The sequence below is a fragment of the Vipera ursinii genome (genome assembly GCF_947247035.1).
Source record: "Vipera ursinii genome assembly, chromosome: 6".
NCBI lineage: Eukaryota > Metazoa > Chordata > Lepidosauria > Squamata > Viperidae > Vipera > Vipera ursinii.
Genome location: NC_139515.1, coordinates 13,938,275 through 13,957,110, shown reverse-complemented (window position 1 = coordinate 13,957,110; position 18,836 = coordinate 13,938,275). Strand labels below are relative to the sequence as shown.

The following is an 18,836-nucleotide window of genomic DNA, read 5'->3' as shown; positions in this document are numbered from 1 at the left end:
CGTTGAAATAGAAAAAATATGATTAAAAGCTAATTGACTAAAATGTTGTTCTATGAGTCTTTCAGGTTATTTGTAAAATAATCACTGAAATCTAAAGCATTTTCTTTGCTTGCAATACATAACAAAAGCTTTCAAACCTAAAGGAATGATTTAATAATTTAATTACACAGGTAGAGTTCATGATGTTACATCAACTTGACAGTAATTTGTGTCAAAAATGAAAATTCTGAACTAATAGGCAATTATGAATCTGACTCATAAATACACTTTTCCCCCAGAGACATTATTTCATTTTTAAGTACAGGGAAAAAAAGACATGGTACAAATTTTGGGTTTGACATGAATCTATGAGATTTTCCTCTTTAAAATAAGCAGGCTGTATAGAAGCCTAGCGTTTTCCACATATCTATATAGCGTGGATAGGCCGTTAAAATGATTTTGTTAAAACTGCAGAACAGGAAAATGCCATTTTCTTCAATGATTTTCAGCGCCACATTGAGTGCTATTCTTTAGCTTATTAAGGGGCTTATTTATTCACCCTATCATTAGAGACATAGAGGAGGAGGAGAAGTCTTGCTGCAGTCCCCTCTTGTCCATGATTTCAAGGCATGCAATAAACTATGGCTCAGTTTAGGCATCTCCCAGGCTTGATGAGGCATCTGCTTGTAAAAAGCAGGATCCTCGCTGGAGATCTGTGCCCTCTCTAGCCTGTGGAGAACGACGAAGATGAGAGGGACAGAAAATCTGAACCTGATCCAATCATCTCCCAAATACAGTTGTGTTGGGTGCTGGAATACCTAAACACAGCTGAAGAGATTACACAAAGCAGCTTTTTTAAAGGCAAATATCAGTAGGGTCTTCAAAATATTATCTGAAGTTGCTGGCATGTTCAAAAGCCAAGAAATTTTCCTAGTTATTACACTTCAATTAACATATACTACTAGGACACTTCATTATGAGTTCCTTCAGGAGCTTCATTTTTCAACAAGTAGGGGAAGAACGAGGTATTTAGATACCCCCAGCATTCACCCTCCAGTCTCTTAGCTATCCTTGAGCTGTAGTTTTGCCTTCCAATTTGCAAATGGCTTTCTGGTTTTAAAGGTCAAATATTGAGAAAGAGGATAAATAAGTCTACTGTGATCACCCAACAGTAGATTTAGCCACAGTCCACGTTCCAGAAAACTTATTTACAGGATTCTTCAAAGAGTATATAGTACACATTGCAATCCTATACACACTTATTTGGATGTTGTCGCCTTCTGTTTAACTTCTGCACAGGGCTGGGCTTCAAGAGACAAGAAAAGGTAACCATTTTCTCACCAAGGGGAGTCATTTCATAAGTCACAACTGTTTTATTTTTTTCCAGATAAATTCCAAACACATCCAGATGTGCATTCATGTACCTGATGATCATTCCAAAGCTTGTGATTAATTAGTTGGTTTGTTGTTGTTTTTAAAAAAGCAACCTCCGGTTGGTTTTTAAAAAGCAAGAAGTCATTTGGTTGGCTGTACTGTGACCTCGTCAGCTGTTATGTTCACACTGGTAGTCTCTCTGTTCTTGCCCTGCTGCAAAGTAAAAACTGAAGGCCCCAGTCTCAGAATCATGCCACTGCCTAGGCATTCATCTCCCTTGTAGAAAACAGCAAACTGGAAAACAGAAGGGTGACAATTTGTAGTGTGAGGCTTTGTATTGAGAAGACCTCTCCTGAAGGGGTCACCTGACTACTTAGCTTTTAAACATGCCATATAAAATAGGGGGGGAGTGAATTCATGGCTAGTATAATTATTACCGTAATTATTAGGTGATCTTAGCGGTGTAAATTGAACTGATAAAAAATAGCATCTGAGTAAATCATCATAGATAATTCTTGCATTCGGTCAAATAGGTAGTTTTTTTCCAGTTCACGTGGTAAAGAGAGCTTCCCAAAGAAATCTGAAATACTGAGTTAACTATAATAATCTATTAATATAACACAACGGATTACATTCACACATCTTAGAATGAATGTATTGAATTAAGGAATTCAGTGGAGTCTCCCTTTTTCCAGCTGCTTTATTTCCTTTGTTAAAAACATGCACAATTTGAAATTTCTCAGTTTTAAGCAATCGTGATTCAGATAGTTCTTAATGCTGTGAATATTTGGATAAGCTGGGTAAAGCTCTTACATCCTACTCTTTTTCACAGACTCTTGGTTATTTACCGAATCTATTCTACAACATCAACTTGCATGACTGGACTTGATAAAACCTGCAACTTAACAAGCCCTCGAAACATTTTTTTTGTTAATTATGAAAGCTGTCATTCTCCTTCCATTGCAGTTGCTATTTTTGCTGTGTTAAGTGAGCAGGCAACAAAGGGCAGAGGTAAAGAGTTGAGTTTCACTGTATTTAACCAAGTAAGGATGTGCATTTTCCCCAAAATTCTCAAATAGCTTTCTCTGTGTTTCTCAATCTCAGCAACCTGAGAAGATGGGTGGACTTTTCAGTCCCAGAATTCTCTAGCCAGCTTCAGCTGATTGGGGAATTTTCAGAGTTGAAATCCACCTATCTTAAAATTGCTGAGATTGAGAAACAGTTCTAACTGAACATTAGACTACTGAACCATCTTAACCAAGAAAAAATGTGGACCATCTTATCTAGGAGAAATGCAGACAGAGCAGGCTTGCCCTCCCCACACCTTTGCTGAGATCCCCAGATCACATCTGATATCTTCTGCATGTAAGAATTACATTTCATTCAATGTTATTAGCAAATATTTTTCTTGGAGAGTAAATTAAGCCTCCTTGCAAGTAAATAACTATAGGGCTTCAAATATTGCTTAATTTCCCTCATTATTACCATTGCTAGCAGACAAACACAATACAGATGTTTATAAAACCTTCCCCTCAGTGCTGAGAATCAAACAAAACCCAAGGGATAATTATTATGAATCACGCCAGCCATGTTGGATCATGTTAAAACAGGGGTGTCAAACTGCCGGCCCATGGGCTGGATCGTCACGGAGAAACCGCGCCCATCCCATTTTCGGCAATGGGAAAAAGTTCCGATACATCACGCAATGTCACGTGACGTCGCGAGTTTGACATGCCTGTGTTAAAACATTCAGCTGTTAATAGCAATGTATGGAACCAAGATTCCAGATAAGATTTTCGACTCACTTATATGTAATAGTTTAATAAATCAACCAATAATATGTATGAACAAACTGCTTCTTTTGTCCAGTTATGCAGTGCGTGAATAAAATCTGCTCCATACTTTGCTATTCAATCTTATCTGTTCAAAAGTGCAACTGAGTGTATTTACTAGGAAATATGTCCTGGAATGATTAGTAAATGTAACATAATCACAGAGAAGAAGGTTCAGCACATACCTGCCCTGCTGTAAGGTCCCTGATTGGCTTAGCCAGGGTCAACCATACTGATCCATCTTGATTTAGGGTTAACGTACAAGGTACTACAAATAATAATAATAATAAAAAAACTATTAAGCGATTGACCTTTATGGATTTGATTGCCCACCTACGTGACTTTGGCAGGCTCACACAGTTCAATTTTTAAGAATACCCTTTACAAACCCAATTAAAATCAGAAATTAAAACCTCAAAATCTGTAGTTTCATCAATATCCGATGCTATTTGTAATCTGAACAAATAATATGTTTCCTTCTATAAACAGAAATATTCTACAAATATTTTCCTTCTATAAATGGCCTATCTGTGCCCTTTGTGCCACCAAGGTCTTTCAGTTAACAAAGACTAGTCACCTAGCGCCATCAAGTGTAGGAAGCGGAAATTACACTCCATCATTTTGTTGTGAACGAGTTCTGCAGGTGGCTCTTCAGCAATCCAGTGGACTCTGCTTGTCCGTAAAAGGTCTCTGTACAGCGCAGGGTGATCCCTGCCGGGCGCCTTCAGAAGGATAGAAAAATTATAATTTACAGCTCAGCATCTCAGCACAATATAGATAAAATTAGCAGCAAGTAAAAGAAAAGAAAAATGTCAAAGGTTAAATTGGAAGGCAAAATAAAACTTCTGCTTTGCCTGGGGGTTAAATTGATTTAATGATTAATGCAATCTTTATTGCATTCCTTTTCACCAATCTGGGAAGAATCTTCATTTTATTTGTTTTATCAAGCGGAAACCATAAAAAAAAAATCACAGGCAAGTTTGATGGAACACTGGGGGTGGGCAAATTCAACATTATTGAACATTTTTCCAAAAGGCAATGCTAAATTTGACGTACAGTACAGTAGGCTATACCATATAGAATCAGCTGGCTAGGAATTCTATTTTTTCCCTTATATTTTTTTCTGTCTTTATCTGAACTATCTTAAAGCAATCTGAAGCCTTTCCAATTAGACCTTATGGGCTCCGTCTTCCAAAATGAGGGAAATAGCCTGCTAATTTTCAATAGCCATGTTGTTGGCTGCTGGTAATGTGATCATAAGGGTCTCCAATAGCTACAAAGGACCACAGCCCCCAGGGTGCTTACCCCTCATGGGTCAGACAGTAATTTATTAAAACCAACAGGCTTATACTGTTAAACTATATCAGTTGTTCCTCGATCTTAGCAACATTATGATGTATGGATTCAAATCACACAATTCTGGGAATTGAAGTCCAGCCATCTTAAAATTGCCAAGATCATGAAACCTTGCACTATATAATTGTTATGATTTTTTTGTTATGAATTTTTTTTGTTTCCTGCAAAAAGCAGGAAAGTGTTGGTCCTAAAATGTTTGTTTTAACCATAATTAGCCTATACATGGCTAAAGGTAGAGATAAGATGAATGAGAAATGATGCTTTTGTATAGGCAGATATTAATCTTGATCAAGCGGAATATTTCCAACAAGTCATATTTTAAAGGACCAGGAATGAACAAAAACACTGCTACAAGAGTGGAGCCACTGCTTCCCATATAAATTTAGGGATTTTATCCAGGTTTAAAAAAGCATCTCAAGTATAGGTAGGCCTCATTTAGCGACCTCAGTAATGGCAACTCCATTGTTAAACAAAGCAGTTAGTAAGTGCTACACAACTATGGTTACGATCTCACTTCAATTTTTCTTTGCCTTATAATACTCATAAATGCAAGAATTGGGACATAAAGTTACTGTTTTATCACTGGTGTAACTGCAAAGTCACTACAGGATTGCAGTTGCTACATAAAGACTACTTGTGTATCCATACACTATCCATGGAAATAGAGAAATGTTGATGTAAAAGGCAGCAAGTGGACCGTTTCAGCATGTCCATCAAGGTGCTGCAGCTTGCTCAGCCCCTCCCAGTGCCGATGTCACACTGTGTGACCTTTGTGATGATGCAGGAACTGAAACCAGCCCGTTGCCCCGTGAGCAGCTTCTGCCCTCACAAGTGGGCATCTATTTCCCATTTGACGAGAGGAGAGAGAAGCAGAAGGCCTTTAAGGATGTGCTATACAAGTCATCCCTTCCAACCCACGACAGTGGCCATCGCTACCAATAGAGCATCAGGATGGTGGTTTGACTTAAAGATGGAACGAAAAACTTAAGACGAAGGCATGCTTGCTCCAAGGTGAAGCTCAATGGTCTGATCACTTCTTTCATTGCTTGCCATTTATTGCATACTTTGTGCCAACATCCTTTTCAATTTTCTGTTGATCAAAAGCTAGTTTGAGCAGGATGTAATAAAGCTTCTCGACAACGGTTTACTTAACAGCTTTGGTTTTTCTTTTGTATGCAAAAGCCAAGAATCTTGGGCCAGTAATAACCACATTCTTTTAGGCAGCAATCACAAACGGTACAGATGCAAGCAAACTTACCACAAAAACTTCCCCAGAGGCTATATTTTTATCTACGACAAACCATGCATTACTGCAGTTCCTTAGCTTAGCTTTCTGGCCAAACGTATATAAGAAGCAACCTAAGAAAAGCAAAACACATATTTTAAAATATAACCCACAGATAGGTTGAAAACAAAAGGGAAAGAAAAGACTTAAGTATACGAGCTGTTCAGTAAAGAGGCAAAGTGCAGAAAGAAAACGCATATCTACTCAACGTATGGTTCACAGTTAAACTCATTATGCTTAAGAATCAACTTAACAGACTCATCCTAAACAATATCCCAACAAAGGGGCAGGGCTTTGATTGCTCTGTTGCAACCAACATATATAGTCCTTTTCTTACTCTCTTCCCTCTGGGGAGACCACTAACCTAGCTGGTCCTTCAAACTCTATGATTCTAAATCCTATCATATAAGCTGGCTAGAACTAAGATTTGTATCTTGAACATGCATGGGGCAACAGGCTGAATAAGATCAATTACAAGCTACTTCCTGCGACTTTGGAGCAGTATTTATTAACAAAAGCAGCAAAAAAAAGGAAACAGCAAATTAGCAGGTATTAAGTATAAGCCTAAGGGACGCAGTGGCTCAGTGGGTTAAGACGCTGAGCTTGTCGATCAGAAGGTCGGCAGTTTGGCGGGTCGAATCCCGAGTGCCGCGTAACAGAGTGAGTACCTGTTACTCGTCCCAGCTTCTGCCAACCTAGCAGTTCGAAAGCACATAAAAAATGCAAGTAGAAAAATAGGGACCACTACGGTGGGAAGGTAACAGCGTTCCGTGCGCCTTTGGCGTCTAGTCATGCCGGCCACATGACCACGGAGATATCCTTAGACAAGCGCTGGCTCTTCGGCTTTGAAACGGAGATGAGCACCGGCCCCTAGAGTCAGAAACGACTAGCACGCATGTGCGGGGGAACCTTTACCTTTACCTAAGTATAAGCCTATTCTGTGAAAATGCTATAACTACGTCAGGATTTTCTATATTTCATTAGAAAAAATAGGTCCATTCCTAATACCAGCAAGCAGAGATTACAGATTAAAATAATCCAACTGCCAAGAGCTTATATAAATTAATTCTCCTAAAAAAAACCAGAATGTATGGTTGAAATTTAAACTCACTATGCTTAAGAATCAGTGTAACAGCCTCATCCTAACCAATATTCCAATTCTAATCTGATTCCAAGTTCCAATAATGTTAGCAAGCAGTAATATAGTAACTCAAAGCACTTTTAACTCGTTCAATAAGCATCCAAACGAAGGGGACACGGCTTTCCTTAACTGGGTAGTCCCCCAATGGTGCTGGAAGTCAACAATCCACAAAACCTTAGGATGGGCAAAGTTAAATTAAGGTCATTTAGTAAAAAGATGTACCAGAAATTTCTGAACATGAGAATGAGTTCTGAATATAAACAGCACTCTTAGCCAACAGATTACCCCAATGTAGAATTGCAGCCAGATGTCTTAAAAATAATACATATTAACAACATGTTAAGTAAAGGTAAAGGTTCTCCTGCACATGTGTGCTAGTCGTTTCCAACTCTAGGGGCCGGTGCTCATCTCCGTTTCAAAACCGAAGAGCCAGCGCTTGTCCGAGGACATCTCCATGGTCATGTGGCCGGCATGACTAGACGCCAAAGGCGCACAGAACACCATAGTGGTCCCTATTTTTCTACTTGCATTTTTACGTACTTTCAAACTGCTAGGTTGGCAGAAGCTGGGACAAGTAACAGGCGCTCACTCTGCTACGCGGCACTCGGGATTCGACCCACCAAACTGCCGACTTTCTGATCGACAAGCTCAGCGTCCTAACCCACTGAGCCACCGCGTCCCGCAACAACATTAGGGTTTGGTAATTACCAGCACAAGAAAATTAATACTGATTGATTGGATTTATAGGCTGCTCCGTTTGTAACACAACTGGCAGCACAATACGTCTCTGGCAGGTTTTTCCGAAGTGCTCCTAGACCAGCTGGCTCAGGAATTCTGGGAGTTGAAGTCCATGAGTCATAAAAGAGCGGAGGTTTGCCTACCCATCCTAGACAGCAGTCACAGCCATTCAATTTTTTTTTCCAACAGCAACTTAATAACCCATCAATAACCATGGTGATAACAACAATAGCGATTGCAAATAATGTAACTGAACGGCTAAAACCACTGTTCTGCAAAGTTGTCTGTGAAAAGGAGCCTGAAAGGGCCGTTGGAATGCATTGCCTCTGAAACCGATCGCTTTTCATTTCTTCCCAAACTCGACTCTGTGTGCTCAACCACCCTTTCCATCCAGAACAGAAAGAGATTGAAGCAGTGGGGCCACCTCTAGCTCTCTCTTTCTCTCTCTCTCTCTTCAGAGAGAAAAAGATCTGCAGTCAAATAAGATGCCAGACGTCAAAGGAACCACGCAACATCTTCTCCCCAATGCCAAGGCTTTAAGCCAGACATGTCAAACACAAGGCCCGGGGCCCGGGGCCCGGATCCGGCCTGCGAAGTGGTTTCATGTGGCCCGCGAAGCCATCCTGGAAACAGTGAGGGAACGGCCCCCACTGGCCCAGAGACCCTCCTTCTGCCAGAGACCCTCAGATCTGTCCCACTCCTGCCCAGCCCCCCATAGGCACCCTTGATGCGAACGATGTAGAGCTGGCCATGCCCACCCAGTAGGCCATACGCACTCTAGCCACGCCCACCCAATAGGCCATGCCCACCCAGCCCCTTGAGGGCAACCGCAATGCTGATGCGGCCCTCAATGAAATTGAGTTTGACACCCCTGCTTTAAGCCATCTCCTCTCTCACCTGGACTGGTCAAAATTCCTGGCAATGTCATCCCATGAAATCCCCTTCCATATGCAAGTCCCCCCTTTGCCCCCCACCCCCAGCTCCCACCACAGGCTAAGCCCAGTAATTATTATATCTCCTCTCTCCCGGAGAAACATTATTCTCCTCTTACAAGTCTGGTCTAATTCCCAGTGTTAATAGATTCCTTTCTTAAGTATGTTTATGTTTAGCCTGCTTTACCGTTTATTTTTAAGGAGATTAAAGGATCCACATTTTGTTCACTTTATAAAACCCCACTTCCTTACACTGTATCACCTAATAAAAACAATAACCAAGTGCAGCTGTTTAATAACTCGCCACCTAATTTGAAGCTTTTGCGGCCCAGATGTTTTTAACAAGAGAATATTATACGGGCTTGCGGCTCCAAGTTCATTCAAATCCATTGCGAGATGAGATGGTTTGGGGGAAGCTAAAGATTTACTGAGTTTTATGTTGTCATATTCGGGGGGGGGGGAAATGGAGGGGGTGACTATAGAGAACTTTATATTTCACAACATTTAACAGGACCTGAACGAAAAAACACCTGCTCACCCTTGTGTGTTCCAATAACTTTGCCGTCTTCAATGGAGACAAAATTTCCTGGACGTGGTTGCAGATACTACAAGGGGAAAAGAAACATCGTCTCAATTTAAATCCCATTTAAAAGTAATACACAATGAAAGTAATAATAAAATGTATACATGTTCATAAAAATTATGAATCAGTATATCTCTCACCTCAAGAAGAAACTCAGAAAAATCTCTTTTACCAACAAAACAGAGGCCCATACTCTAAAATAAAACACAATTAACGGTCATCCTTTAGGAATTTTGAAAGTTCAAATAACAGCACTTCGTATCTATCTATTCCCACCTACAAATCCACCTCTCTAGAAACATGCTAGATGCACCAAAAATCTCATAGAAAAGTATAGTGAACTTTAGAGGAAAAATACACAATATGAAATGCATTGACAACTCATACAAAAATATGTGTTCAGCAGAAGACTATCCTATTTGGCCGCAATGACAGATAGGAGAACTAATTCCTGACTAAGAAACTATTAAAACACTAAACTGGTAATTCTATTCAGAAACACGATCAATCAAAAGAACAGTTTTTGGCCATTTCCAGATTGCAAAGGCATCTAAACTAATGTTTTTCAAACTTGGCAATTGTTGGCTGGGGACCTCACATCTCAATGGAAGAGTAGTTCTTCCACATATGGGCCATGCTTTAGGGCAGGTATGTCAAACTCACGACGTCACGTGACATCACGCAACGTATCGGGACGGTTTTCCCATTGCCGGCAATGGGTTGGGCGTGGCTTCCAGATGACGCATCTGGCCCACGGGCCGGCAGTTTTGACACCCCTGATTTAGGGGGACACTACAAAGCATGAAGAGAGAAATGCATGTGCAAGATTGAGAAATGCTGCTCTAAGTTATAATGATATTTTTTTCTTATAACGGTTGAGTCCTTTGAGTAGGAAATGTCACCATGCCTCTTTTTTTTTCAACACATGGTAAAGCTGATGTTCTGCAGCTATCTTCTTCACAAAGTCTTTTGTTAAGTCTCCGAGAGGGAAAATGGTTTTCTGCAAAGCTTCTTGAGAAATCTGGCTGAGAAAGAAGGTTTGGTCTTTATTGTGATCAGCTCCCTGAAGAAGTTTGACAGCTGCAAGAGGAACAGAGAAAAGACAAAAAATAAATGAAAGAAAGAAGGAAGGAAGGAAGGAAGGTGAACAGCTATATTCCTATCTCTTTCACATCCTTTGTTTATTGCATTATAGTCTGAAAATTAGGCCTTCAGTGAAAATGAGAAATATGAGGAATCACAGTATTAGGAAAAGCTATTCCTCATTTAAAAATGGACTTAAGGGCTATCAAGTAGGTGTCAACTCTTAACAGCCACATGGGAAAAAAATTCCCCATAATTCTCTGTTCCTAACCTGGTCTTCCAATGGTGTACTCGCTGCCGCTGTAACCGAGTCCGTCTAATAAACTACTCTTCCTTCAGCCCCACTATTTAGTGCCTAGAAAGGACTGAGGCCCACACGGAGTTCTATCGGTTATAATGTCTTTGTTGCTCATCCCAATGGAGCGGTGGCTCTTCCATATATGGACCATGCTTCAGGGGGACACTATGAAGCAGGAAGAGAAAAAAATGTTATCTGCAAAATGTGGGGGAATGAGATGCTGCAGACATCAAGGAAAGGGAGGTTCAAAGCCTTATTACTGCAAAGAATGAGAAAAGACGGAGCTGTAGATAACAAAAAGGGAGGAGGAAGAAAGCAAATAAATTGGTATTGGTGTGTGTGTGTGTGTGTGTGTGTGTAGTGACTATGCATCCATGTCAAATTGGGTTGAATTCTTTAAATCACAGAGAAAGGTAACATGGCAGGAAACAATAAAAAAACCCAAAATACTATGCAACTAGTGCTATGTGCCAAGAAAGCCAAAGTAAGGAATAAAAAAATGTTATTTTTGTTTCAAGTAACGTTCAGTAAAAATAAAAGGCTCTTGATTTAAGATATGATATGGTTTCTTTGATATGATATTATATATAATGGGATAGGATACTTTGATATACGACAATATGATACTACTTAAGTCCAATGCAGCAGCTTCTCTACCTATTTTCTTTCTGCAAAAATGTAACATCAATTAGCTGTTCTTCACCTTAGTTTTCCAATTTTAATTTGTATTCTAAAACTTTTGCACCCAAGGTGCCTACTACTAACCATTCATTTCTTTATGGTAATTGATGCTACATATCTAATCTCAATATAAACAATGGAGCGCTTACTGTTTCTTATTTCAAATCTATTTCTGAAAAGTCCTGGTGGTCTTTGCTTGTATTTTTGCTGAAAAACTTCATGATCTTCCAGGGACGTCCTTGCATAGTGTCCAGTTGCTATTGCATCAGCTCCTGGTATAGTTTTGGGGAAAAAATAAAAGGCAAATTAGACGCTTCTATTTTAGTAAGAATTTTAACATATTTTATGACTTTTGTTTTTATGATATTCCTTAACTTACACCATTTTGGTCAGTGGGAATCTTCACTTGAATACAAAAGTGTAAGACTGCGCCCTCAATTTCTGAAGGACACAGCTTGATCTGAAAAAGCCAGATCTTCGTAGGCCGTAAGAAGATTGTATGCAAAACTGGGACTGATTTTCAGGTTTATTCCAGTTTATTTCATTTTTCAGAAAGGAAAACACCATTGAAAATAGAACTTACCAATGTTATCCATAGCATAGTGTAGGAAATAATTGAATTTTATGTATTTATTACATATAATATCAGGATTAGGTGTCCGTCCAACTTCATATTCATTTAAAAGGTAGCTATAGGTAAAAAAAAACATTAAATGATGATGAGTTTTTGGAAATACAGAGGCGTGTTTACCACCCCTTCAAAAATCTCATTTACTTTATATAAAGCTAAGCACCTGAAACGTATCAAATTCATCAGAATAAGCTGATCAGAACAGAGAAATCTGGCTCCGACCAGACTTTACTGAAGTTGTTTCAGTTTATAATTAAGCTACTTATTTTAATCATTTAAAAATGGCATGGCTGCGCTTCTGATGTTTAGTGCTTAAATGACTGGGTTTGCTGTAGATGCTTTGACTGATAGGATCCATTGTCCTTTCACGCCACTAAGAAAAACGTGAATGTGATGGTATGCGGGAATGACTTTGGGAGGCAGGAGGAAGAACTGCAGACTAGGCAGTGGTCAGATAAGAGGCAGCTAAGCCCTCAGAAAGAATGGTGATGTGGTAAGAATCTCAGAAGGGATCCTCCCTAATTTTTGGACAGTAAAGGTGAGGGGGGAGAGAGAGATATTTTCAGCCTTGCAAGATTCTTCTGTTAAAGTAATCTTATAATAAAGTTGGAAGGGACGCGGTGGCTCAGTTGGGTTAGGACGCTGAGCTTGTCGATCAAAAGGTCGGCAGTTTGGTGGGTCAAATCCCGAGTGCCGCGTAACAGAGTTACGCGTCCCAGCTTCTGCCAACCTAGCAGTTCGAAAGCACATAAAAATGCAAGTAGAAAAATAGGAACCACTATGGTGGGAAGGTAACAGCGTTCCGTGCACCTTTGGCGTCTAGTCATGCCGGCCACATGACCACAGAGACGTCCTTGGACAAACGCTGGCTCTTTGGCTTTGAAACGGAGATGAGCACTGGCCCCTAGAGTTGGAAATGACTAGCACGCATGTGCAGGGGAACCTTTACCTTTAACTTTATAATAAAGTTGAATTAGTTCATTTGGCCATGCTTCTTGTTTAGGCAACCTTGCAAGGCTGACAATGAAACAATGGACTTACTCAGGCTGCAGCTGGGTGGGGATCAGTGGTGACCTCCTAAGTCAGGGGTAGGCAACCTTGGCTCTTTTATGACTCATGGACTTCAACTCCCAGAATTCCTGAGCCAGCCATGCTGAGGGAAAAGGGAGAGGTTTCCAAGCTGAGCCATGCTGGCTCAGGAATTCTGGGAGTTGAAGTCCATGAGTCATAAAAGAGCCGAGGTTGCCTACCCCTGTCCTAAGTACACTTCCTTATTAGTCCTTGATGAACATAAGGAATGAATTAAATGTAACAGAAAAGTAGCTAAGTAGCCTACAAAGTCTGGTCAAATAGTGCAACCAAAGTTCTGCCAACGTTTTGTATCCACCACATATAAAAAAGAGGCCGAGCTTCAGTTGCGCTTCATGATCACCATCTTCAGTTTGGTTGACCATTTGCTTCAGCCATTCCTGATTGCTATTATGCATAACAACATTGTTGCCAACACATTATTTCCAAGTCTACAGCAGGTGGCAGACCCTGGACTGGTCTTGAAAAAAACACTTAAGTATGTCAAAATTGAATAGAACAGGTAGTCCTCGTCTTGCAATCGTTCATTTAGTGACCGTTCAAAGTTACAACGGCACTGGAAAAAGTGACTTATGACTGTTTTTCACACTTAGGACCACCGCAGCCTCCCCACGGCCATGTGAGCAAAATTTAAATGGTTGGCAACTGACTCATATTTATGACCACTGCGGTGTCCCAAGGTCATATGACCACTTTTTGTGACCTTCTGATAAAGCAAAGTCAATTAACAACTGGGTTATCAACTTAACAACTACAATGCGAGAGGTCGTAATATGGGGCAAAACTCACTTAACAAATGTTTCACTTAACAACCGAAATATTGGGCTCAACTGTGCTCATAAGGCGAAGACTGGAATGGCAGGCCATGTAGAAATCCCAAGGCTGAATGCTAGACTGTAAAGCCAAATATATATATATACAGGTAGTTCTCGACTTATGACCACAATTTGGACCAGAATTTACTCTTCTAGCAAGGTGGTTATTAATAGAGTCATACTGCATTTTACAACTTTTCCCCCCCATGATTATTAATTGAATCATTGTAGTTGTTAAGTGAAATCATGGGGTTGTTAAATAAATCCGGCTTCCCCCATTGACTTTGCTTGTCAGAAGCCCACTGAGAAGGTCGCAAATGATGATTACATGACCCTGGGATGCTACGACCATCATAAATATACAGAGTTGCCCAAATTTCAATCATGTGACCAAGTGGATGCTACGATAGTCAAAAGTGCAAGAGCTGACTGAAAAATCTTTTTTTTACAGTGCTGTTGTAACTTCAAAGAGTTTCTAAATGAATGGTATAAGCCAGACGTGTCAAACAGAAGACCTGTGGGCCGGAGCCAGCCCGTGATGGGCCCAGATCTGCCCCCCCAAGCCCATCCCAGTCCAGTTGGGTACCCCCCGGCACACCCACAGGAAGTGACAAGCACACGGAGGCCGACGGTATACGGCAGCAGCTGCAGCCCGCTAGCACACTCTGAAGTCCCACAACCTGTGCAATGCAGGTGGGTCCAAATGCTGCGACCGCCAGGCTGGCCCTCCAAGTAGCAGGTGGAGGCAGAGGCGCCCTTATATCATAAATAGGAAATGGTAAATTACTTCCATATCTTCCCAAGAAAACCATGTTGGCTATATTATAGTCATCGGAAGTTAAATTCAACTCAAGGAAGTCTGTATCTTTAGTTTATCATTCGCAGCTATTCAAATAAGCTTCCTTCAGGTCTGCGGTGGATTGTTTTTGCTGACAGAGGCAAAGGAGTTTTATTAGAATTCAGGATGTTCTAAAATTGGGCCGTTTTTCATATGCATTTTTGTAACTAAAGCACAGAGCAGTGATGCTTTGCTAGATTATAAAGTGCAGTAAAGGAGAGGAAGAACTAGTTAGGGAAGCTTGCAAAGCCTCCATAGGGAGCAGATCCTCTTATAAATTTTCCCAGTCACACAGTTTTCTTTCCTCAAATGATTTATGACAATTCTCTTACCTAAACACTTCATTCCAATATTCTTTAACATAGGAAACTTGGCGAAATGGAATATTGAGTATCTGACACACTTTATAAGCATCTTCACAATCTTGATTGCCTTGACAAATTCCCTTTTCATCCACCAAGTCCCAGTTGTTCATGAACACCCCAGTCACCTCATATCCTGCTCAGATGGGGGAAGCAAGAAATGAGAAAGTATAAATGGCAATACTGTGCATGAAAAATAAAACATGCTGTGGATATACTCATAAACAATGTTCAATCTTTCACTTTAAAAAAAAATGTTTGAATCATCTACGGCAAAAACTCCTCATATCTCCTACACTTTATCCAGTTTTAGATAATTCTTACTGCATTAATACAAAATATACTATTCCCAGAATAGTAAATTGTGGACAGGTAGAAAATCTTCATTCTAGCTAGATATGTCCAAACATGTAGGCACTAATGGACTGAATATTCATCTCTGGTCATAAGACTCCCCATGAAAGCACTGAATTAACTTTCATCATTAAAATATAAAATAATTTAAAAATATTTTAGCAAGAAGATCCTTCAAAGTCTCTGTGTGGGTCTCAGTATCTGTTTACAACTCTTTAAACCAAATGCATCTTTTCCCAGGATTATGCTACATAGTATGGCTGACCTCTAGAAAAAAATTATAAGTAGTAGACAGAACGGGTTCGTGAAAAACAGATCATGCCAAACCAATCTTATTTCATTCTTTAACAACGTGATTAAGTTAGTAGACCAGTGAAATGCTGAGGGCATAGTATATTTAGACTTCAGCAAGGCATTTGACAAAGTAGACCACAACCTACTTCTCGGTAAGCTAGAAAAATGTGGGATAGACAGCCTCACCACCAGGTGGATGGATGATAAACCATACTCAATAAGTAGCCCTTAACATTACTACTGAATGCCCAGCTAGTAAATCCATAAGAATTTGGCATAATTTAACAGATGACAAGCTACAGTATATGAAGGTCCTAGATGACCTTGGTTGATCTGCAAAAGCTAAGCAGGCTCAGACAGACTAAATGTTTGGATGGAATACCATTATGAGGGTCAAGAGTTTCAGGAAGGACTGAGAAACTTAAAAATGTGCTTCGAAAGGAAGCCGGGGCAAAGAATGGTATTCTGCTGTTTCAAATACAGGTAGTCCTTGACTTACAACAGTTGAAAGTTACAACAGGAATGAAAACTGACTTATAGCTGTGTTTCACACTTATGACCGTTGCAGCATACCCATGATCAAAATTCAGATGCTTGGCAACTGACTCATATTTATGACGGCTGGGGTCATGTGGTCACCTTTTGTGACCTTCTGACAAGCAAAGTCAATGGGGAAGCCAAATTCACTTAACAACCATGTTACTAAGTTAACAACTGCAGTGATTCACTTGACAACTGTGGCAAGGAGGTCACAAAACGGGGCAAAACTCTAGAAGAATGGACTTTAAAGGTTTCTGACCTGGCACAGATGGCAAAGATCTCGGCTTATTTGAAAGATCACTCGCAAGAACGTTATATTATGGAGTGGAGAAAATGGATTGAGTATATCCAGAACAAATATGGGACTAAAAAGTTTCATGTAGCATTTGAATAAGTCTTCCTTTCTTTTTCTTTTTTTTTTATATTTAATATTAATAGTGTTTGTAGTTATCCTATACGAGCTAGAGAGTGATAGATTTTAGAGTTTATGGTTGTTAGCATATGGATGTTCATGATTGTTTTTTTGTTTTTATACCTTGTACTTAGCTCTGGGAAGTGGGGGGGAGGGGTAGGGAGGGATGGGTAGGGGAGGGGGAGGGGGGATTGTCAAAGATAAAATGTATGTTAAAACTTTTCAATAAAAAAAAACGGGGCAAAACTCCCTTAGCTGTCTCACTTACCAACATCAATTTTGGGCTCCAGTGTGGACTTAAGTCAAGGACTACCTATACCAGGGGCCTTCAAACTAGGCAACTTTTAAGACTTGTGGACTTCAACTCCCAGAATTCCTCAAGCAGCCAGGGCCGGCTGAGGAATTTTGGGACCTGAAGTCCACAAGTCTTAAAGTTGCCAAGTTTGAAGACAACCCCCCCCCCGACCTGTATCAATCTTTCCTTGCAGTCCCCAATAATCCAACCAGAAGGAGCGTTTTATCCGCGCAGGGCAACTCCTTCCCTCAGACTTCGCCCACCAGATGTTAGCTACCACTGCACACATCTGAAAAACCCTTCGCAAGGGAATGCCGGGAGTTGTAGTCTCCGCACACCGGAACGGAAGTTCTGCTGACGGCAAGAACGCGCAGATGGATTGCGGGGGGTGGTGGGGGTTAGCGAAGGGGCCTTTTGCTCTCGCCTCAGTTCTCCGCTCAGGACGCCTCACCTCGTCGCCTCAGCAGCAGCGCCGCCACGGCGCTGTCCACCCCGCCCGACACGGCGCACACCACGTGCCGACGAGCGGCCCCCATCATGGTCTCGCTTCGCTGCCTCAGGGCGGGCCCAGCTTCCTTCCCCGACCGCGGCCCACCGTGACCTGAAGGAGCAGAGGCGGAACAGGGCCGCCTGTGGGCGGAGCTGGTCTCCCAAAAGGCCGGGAAGCCGGGCTTCTCCTCTGCTCTCCCTCAGGAGGAGAGAATCCGACAGTGGGAGGAGCTTGCCCGTCCTTTCGTATTTTGGTCGTATAGGCCAAGGGCCTGTTAACCTTGACAACTTTAAGACATGCGGACTTCAGCTCCCAGAATTCCTCAGCCGGCTAGGCCGGCTGAGGAATTCTGGGAGCTGAAGTCCGCATGTCTTAAAGTTGTCAAGGTTAACAGACCCCTGCTATAGGCTGAGGGGGATGGAAGCTGAAGTCCTGGCCTTTTTCGATTTACCTCAGGCGGAGGAAGCTTTTTCGAATGGGAGCAACCGCGGAAGAACACACGTGTGGCGGTGCGTGTCCCCTTGAACAAATCCCTGCAGTTTTCTGAGGGAAGATTTTGGAACTGTTTTTGCCATCTGGGTCTGAGAGAAAGGGACCTTGGCTCTCGTGATCTCCTGTTTTGTTTTTTTTTAACCAGAAGCCTTAATCGCCGTACCTGACTGGGCCTGTGCTGATTCACTGAACCCTCTGTTTTGGGATCACTCGTTTGGAATGGGTTGCTGCTTGTTTTGCAAATGTGAAGCTTAACAACTTCAGAAATTGTGGGTGCTTCGTCACTGGAGGTTTTTTAAGAAAAAAAACTGGACAGCCACTTACTGGTCTGAAATGGTATATAGCAGGGCTTTTTCAAACTTGGCCCTTTTATGACTGGTGGACTTCAACTCCCAGAATTCCTCAGCCACACACGCTGGCTGAGGAATTCTGGGAGTTGAAGTTCACAAGTCATAAAAGGGCCAAGTTTGAAGACCCCTGTGGTATAGGATCTCCTGCTTGAGTAGGGGTTGGACTAGAAGACCTCCCAGATCCTTTCCAGATTCTATTCTATTCTATTCTCATTCTCATTACTTCTATTTCCATTCTATTTTACACCAAGGCAAGTTCCAGACTTTTATGAACCATTCTTTAAACCAGCTGCGAAGATCACAAATGGTGATCATGTGATCACATGATGCTGCAACTGTCAAAATGTGCAAAATGATCAAATTGATCACGACTGGACAGTTTACCGGTTGAGCTCCAGATGGCTCCCGACCTTCGCTCCTTCCGACGCGACCTAAAAACATCTGTTTAAGCCAGACATGTCAAACACAAGGCCCGGGGGCCAGATCCGGCCCGCGAAGTGGTTTCATGTGGCCCGCGAAGCCATCCTGGAAACAGTGAGGGAACGGCCCCCACTGCCTTGGCCCTGGCCCAGAGACCCTCCTTCTGCCAGAG

The 18,836-nt window shown here is 41.4% G+C and overlaps 1 protein-coding gene across 1 annotated transcript; it reads right to left on the bottom strand.

Annotated features, from left to right (window-relative positions):
- Positions 1-144: 144 nt before the first annotated feature.
- On the bottom strand, positions 145-17,528 carry TRMU (tRNA mitochondrial 2-thiouridylase). The gene is made up of 11 exons (XM_083365106.1): positions 17,364-17,528; positions 14,988-15,153; positions 11,866-11,972; positions 11,432-11,554; positions 10,128-10,300; positions 9,361-9,414; positions 9,176-9,242; positions 5,800-5,900; positions 3,763-3,907; positions 3,371-3,453; positions 145-1,647 (listed from the first exon to the last, which is right to left on the bottom strand). Exons 1-11 carry the CDS (start codon positions 17,449-17,451, stop codon positions 1,495-1,497), a joined length of 1,260 nt encoding a protein of 419 aa, XP_083221232.1. The 5' UTR covers positions 17,452-17,528; the 3' UTR covers positions 145-1,494.
- Positions 17,529-18,836: the final 1,308 nt, after the last annotated feature.

Bases quoted from the DNA above. Each gene is read 5' to 3' on its own strand.
- TRMU (XM_083365106.1), bottom strand. From the start codon at position 17,451: ATGATGGGGGCCGCTCGTCGGCACGTGGTGTGCGCCGTGTCGGGCGGG. The intron at 11,973-14,987 runs GTAAGAGAATTG...TTTTACCTATAG, and splicing joins TATTGGAATGAAGTGTTTAG to CTACCTTTTAAATGAATATG. The intron at 9,415-10,127 runs GCATGGTGACAT...GTTTTATTTTAG, and splicing joins ATGTGTTGAAAAAAAAAGAG to AGTATGGGCCTCTGTTTTGT.